Here is a 6,078-nt window from a genome sequence, read left to right as displayed (position 1 = left end):
TTTATGGTAATGGACCGTAGTTGTGCTATGCTTTTATTAATTAGAAAAAAAAACAGAACAAGTATTCAATTATGATCCAACCCCAACTCTTTGAATATTGCTCACAGGAAATGCACGAGTACAAAATAGTATAACAATCACGTGTACCGAACAAAGTGCCGCATTTGACGGGAATGCACGATGTAGTTGAAACATATGTATGCGTCTTAGTTTTCTCTTGGGTTCTAAGTCGAGATTTATCTAATCTTGTTCCGACACTTCAAACTGTGGGTGTTTGAACTTTTGAGGTGGGAAGAAAAAAAAAATTCTCTAGTAAGAAAACTCCTTTTTACAAGAAATAAATGTTACAATCGCAACAGTTGTACCTACCAAACCAATGGAAAATTTAAGTCCCTTGCCATTTGTACTTTTGATTTTTCTTCTTCTCAATGTGACCGCTTCAGTGGCAGCACCCACAGCAGAATCTGTGTATACCTCTTTCCTCAGGTGTCTCACAAACAACACTAAATCCCAAGACCATGTTTCCGACATAGTTTTTGCTCAAACCAACTCGACCTTTTCTTCTGTTCTCCAAGCCTACATTCGAAACGCCCGATTCAACACCACTTCAACCCCCAAACCCTTGCTTATAGTCACTCCCTTTGAAGAATCCGATGTCCAAGGTGCTGTGATTTGCGCCAAAAGCATTGGGATTCAACTCAAGATCAGGAGTGGTGGCCATGACTTCGAAGGCATCTCGTATGTCTCCGATCAACCTTTCATCATCATCGACATGTTCCAGTTCAGGAACATCACTGTCGATGTGCAAAACGAGGTTGCTGTGGTTCAAGCTGGTGCCACACTTGGGGAGGTTTATTATAGGATTTGGGAGAAGAGTAAAGTTCACGGCTTTCCTGCTGGGGTGTGTCCCACTGTTGGTGTTGGTGGCCACTTGAGTGGAGGCGGGTATGGTAACATGTTGAGAAAACATGGGTTGTCAGTTGATAATATTGTTGATGCTAAAATTGTTGATGTCAAGGGTAGGATTCTTGACAAGAAGGGTATGGGGGAAGATCTTTTCTGGGCTATCAGAGGAGGGGGAGGGGCAAGTTTTGGAGTCATATTATCATTCACTGTTAAACTTGTTCAAGTGCCTAAAGTTGTTACTGTTTATAGGGTGGTAAAGAGTTTGGATAAGAATGAGAATACCACTGAGTTTGTCTTGCAATGGCAGCAGGTGGCGCCGCACACTGATGATAGGCTTTTCATGAGGCTGCTGTTGCAGCCTGTGAGTTCTAAGGTTGTGAAGGGCCAGAAAACCATCAGAGCCACTGTCATTGCTTTGTTTCTTGGAGGTGCTGATGAAGTTGTTACACTGATGGGGAAGGAATTTCCTACTCTTGGCTTGAACAAGGAGAATTGCACTGAGATGAGTTGGATTGATTCTGTGCTTTGGTGGGCAAATTTTGACAATACCACAAAGCCTGATGCACTGCTTGACAGGAATGTAAATTCAGCAAGTTTCCTCAAGAGGAAATCTGATTATGTGCAGAAACCAATTTCCAAAGAGGGTTTGGAAGGGATATGGAAGAAGATGGTTGAAGTGGGGAAAACTGGGTTTGTTTTCAATCCTTATGGAGGGAAAATGAGTGAGGTTTCGTCTGATGCAACGCCCTTTCCTCACCGTGCAGGGAACTTGTTCAAGATTCAGTACTCAGTGAATTGGGAAGAACCGGGGATTGAATTGGAAAATAATTTTACTAGACAAGCTAGAATGTTGTATAGTTACATGACCCCTTTTGTGTCCAGAAATCCAAGAAGTGCCTTCTTAAATTACAGGGACCTTGATATTGGTACCAATAGTTTTGGAAATAATAGCTATGAAGAAGGAGCTGTTTATGGAGTCAAGTACTTCAATGACAATTTTGACAGGTTGGTGAAGATCAAGACTGCAGTTGATCCAGAAAACTTCTTCAGAAATGAACAGAGTATTCCAACTCATACAGGTTAGTAATATAGATAATACAACAATTAAATTGATGCTCTTGTTAGTTCTTTTGAATTGCTTGGCTTAGTTGTTCCTACTATTTTAGTAGATAATTTGATTGTGATAGTGTGGAATTTGCGTAGTTCAAGAAATTCCATCACTTTGATTCCTGCTTACGTGAATTTCAGCACAAAGTTACACATTACGCAATGTAAAACATGATTTATTTAGTATGTGATTTTCTGGAATGAATCATTAAGCACTCTAGGTTACAGGTTATATTAATAATCTTTCTTCTTACAGTTACAATCTACTTAAAAAACAGAAGAGAAGAACTTAATACCTTTTTGTCTACTTAGAGTTCTAATGTCATTCTTCACTGACTGCAGGATTGAACACTACTGGTGCAAGTAAATCTGGTGCTTCCGAATTGTCACACTTCAGTCTTTATTGGAAACTGATGGTAAAGGTGGGAGGTTTGCTCCTCCTTGAATTATTTATATGATTGCTGTAATCGAATATGGAGTTATAGTAATTAGGTTGTTTTATTTTTATCTTTCCTGCAAAGAAAAAATGTATATCTAGCTCTTTTGTGTACTGGGAATTTTCGAATTGGTGTTTAGGTTTGTTGAATAGTCCAGCAGAAAGGATAAGTTAAAGTCAAGTAAATGTTTCCTTTTTGGAAAGAAAGGAACCATTGAAGTATGGCAGAAAGTGATTGCTGGTTAATGATCTCATTCAAAATTGACTAATAAAAATCATAAGATAAGATTTTAAGATATCTATTATTTTAATTCAAGTTACATATTAAGTTAAGATATCTGTAACTTGATAATTCAATTAGCTCAATAATCCAATGTGAAAGTAAGGCCTCAGAATTTGAGCTTCTGGTCAAAGAATGCTAGTGAAACAAAGCTGAATGATGGCAGTTTCTTCCTGCATCTTTTTATAATTTCTTGAATTCTTTATATTTGATTCTTTAATTTTTTTTAGTTAATAAGATTTAATTAAAAAGGTTAAGGAATCCAGAATAAATTAGAAGTGTCCATTGTCTAATGGATAGAACAGAGGTCTTCTGAAGGTTAAAGTTCTCTTAAAGTCCTCTTGAAAGCAAGTATTGTTTGCATACCTATTTAATGATTCCGAAAGTTTTTTTATGCAGAATCTCAAATAGGATCCTTATTGAGTTTTTAATTTTTAAAAATTGAAACAAATAGAGTTTTGCTGTTAAATTGGATAAACATCGTTTGAATAGTCATTACTTGATATGCTGACAATAATATATATGATAATTTGATGATTGGGACATGTAATTTCTAATTTTTGAATTAAAAAAATTGGGAGAATTGTAATTGAAGGCAGCCCTTTTCTCTAATTCACATTTGCTTCATCAAATTCGTCTTCTATCTCTAGAAACCTAATTCTCTTTCCCTTCCTTGTGTCGCTATTGTGAAACCCTAGCCCCTGTCACTGCCTCACCAACCATCCACACCGCAACCATCAACCTTCTCAACACCGTGTCGCCAAAGAATCTCCTCTCTCAGGCCACCATGTCGCCATTAGCCACCACCTGCAACCACAACACAGAAACGCAACTCGCACAAAAATTGTTGTCGCGAAACCAAATCACCATCATCATCTTCGAAGCAGAGAGAATCCCTAATTGTAGAAACTCCCAATTCGCGAAGTCTCTTCATGCATCCTTCATCTCCATTGCCTTCATCACGAACCCAAACTCCCTGACTATCAATCAAACACAGAACCAAAAACTTCCAAAAGCTCTCACACTTTTTTCTAATTTGATTAAGCAAATGTGAATTACCATTTTTTTAATTATGAATTATGCAAATGTGATTAAGCAAATTCGTAAGAAAGGGGCTGTCTTCAATTACAATTCCCCCAATTTTTTAATTCAAAAATTAGAAAATATATGTCACAATCATCTAATTACCATATATATTATGCCACGTCATTTAAAACACTAGGGTGCCACATATATGCCACTTAAACGGTGTTTATCTAATTTAAGGGCAGGTTCTATTTGTTTCAATTTTTCAAATTGTTTCAATTTTTCAAAATTAAAGACACAATTGAAAAAACCAATGAAATTCTGCAAAAAAATGACCTATCCAATCATTAAACCTATATAATATCAACCTTGTCCTTATATTTTTTTTATTTATTATATTTTTATTTGAATTCATTATATATAATATTCAAATGATATTAATTTTTTTTTTCTTCTTCCATAAAAATATCTAATTCCTATATTATCTCTAGTTAAAAATATAACAAAAATCCTTATACGGCTTTTTTTTTATTTTTTCTAATATGTTTTGGATTTGGTGTTTTGGAAAGTATTTCAAGATTTAGAAAATAATTTTCAAAATACTCAATTAAGAAAATATAAAAAAGATATATTTTGGATTGAATTTTTCATAAAGTATTTATAGATTAGAAAAAATGTATTTTGAAATACCCCGCATGAAATATAAAATAGTTTCCGTATTTCGAAATATATTTTCGAATTGAAAAATTGCTTTTAAAATACTCATTCTAGACAGGTTTTGCTTTTTTTTCATCTTACAAGTGCATCTCGAGCCAAATACCACTCCTCTTCACCAAGTGGGGTGAACTATATCATGTCCGGTGCAGCCATCAAAACCAGAAACTCCACCATTGTAATAGATAGGGTCAGGTTGAAGTCGAATAGTGCAACTTTCTTCATATCGCTTGCGACGGAGGGCTGAGCCAAAACCAATGGTGTTATTCCGCCCAAAAGGGATTACATCTTTTAGTTTCAGGGTTGGGACTTTGGGAAGTGAAATTTGGAGAATGGGAAGTTTGGATGTGGGAGAACGAGAATTGGTGCGGACTTGAAACACTCACATTGAATCCAACCATTATAGCATTTGCAGAAACAATTCATGCTGCAATGGCATTACGCAAAGCTTGTATTGATGGGGATATATCTTTTGGTTTATGTTGCCTAGATCTGTAAATGAATTTTTTTTTTTTTTTATGTTTAGGTAAAGATAAGATGTATAGAGATGCAATAGAGAGGGATTGGAGGTGCAGGAACACACGGATGAAAAGAATGAAGAGAGAATGAGTAAGGGAGGTAGAATGGTGTGGGTGAGCCTTTTACAATTAGGACTTTTTAAGTATAGGAGTAAAATGGGAACTTCAAATTTATGGGATGCAGTAAAAAAAATGGCCGCAGGAAGAAGGAGCCCTGAATTATTGAATTGTACTGGATGGACCATTAAAAAAATGTTTCACCCTAGGTCTCCAAACTTTTTACTCTGCACCTCCGATTTCTTAAAATATCCCAAATTAATGAGGTGGTTATTTGTTAACTTTATGTTTGTTCATAAATTGTATACTATTTACTACACCCCATTTGAATTGCATCCCTGATAATATCTTCAGTTGCTTAATGGTGTTTCTCTCCCAACATTTTTCTCTGTACTCCATATCAATTGTTGTCTTGAGCGAGTGTTTTCCTTCTTAGTGAGTGTTGTAGGGGAGCTTGGAGTATTGTTTGTTGGTTGCATTACTTGTGGGAGAGATGCTGGTTGGAGTGTTGTTGCTTGATTGCATTGCTGATTGGGGTGCTTGGTTGCATTGTTGGTTGGGGTGCATACTTCCTGGCAATGTACTGGTTGCATTGGCGGTGGGAGATTAGTGGGAGGTTAGCAGTTTATTTTTGTTTTAATCTATTTTGCTAGCATGAGAAACACATCAACATGTAATGGAATAGAAAAAAACTTCATATCTGCGTATTGTATATGAAAATTCGATTTTAACTATATTAGATGTCAATATCCGATGTGTTGTTTGTTAGGGGTCCATATCCGAATGTTTGATATGCTTTTGTTATATAAAAGTTTAATTATATTAGTTATTTAATTATTTTATTTGCTTATAATTATTTTTAAATTTATGTATCAATTTGTATGAATTTATAATTTAAATATAAAATTTTTAATTGTTAAAAAATAATTTTTATAAATTTAATAAAAATATTTTTGAAAAGATAAAATTTGAAATATGTGTATCAAATATGAACAATGCATTTTAACTTAACTTAACTTAACAATTTTGAAACC

The 6,078-nt window shown here is 35.1% G+C and overlaps 1 protein-coding gene across 1 annotated transcript; it reads left to right on the top strand.

The window, feature by feature from the left end:
* The first annotated feature begins 251 nt into the window (after window positions 1–251).
* Window positions 252–2,747, top strand: LOC108319373 (berberine bridge enzyme-like 21). Its single transcript, XM_017550483.2, has 2 exons — window positions 252–1,985; window positions 2,356–2,747. The coding sequence occupies exons 1-2, from the start codon at window positions 377–379 to the stop codon at window positions 2,469–2,471; spliced, it is 1,725 nt and encodes a 574-aa protein (XP_017405972.1). The 5' UTR covers window positions 252–376; the 3' UTR covers window positions 2,472–2,747.
* Window positions 2,748–6,078: the final 3,331 nt, after the last annotated feature.

This window comes from Vigna angularis, chromosome 1 (assembly GCF_016808095.1).
Source record: "Vigna angularis cultivar LongXiaoDou No.4 chromosome 1, ASM1680809v1, whole genome shotgun sequence".
NCBI classification, from domain to species: Eukaryota; Viridiplantae; Streptophyta; class Magnoliopsida; order Fabales; family Fabaceae; genus Vigna; species Vigna angularis.
Note: the sequence above shows the minus strand (reverse complement) of the source record. Positions and strands in the feature narration are given on the sequence as shown.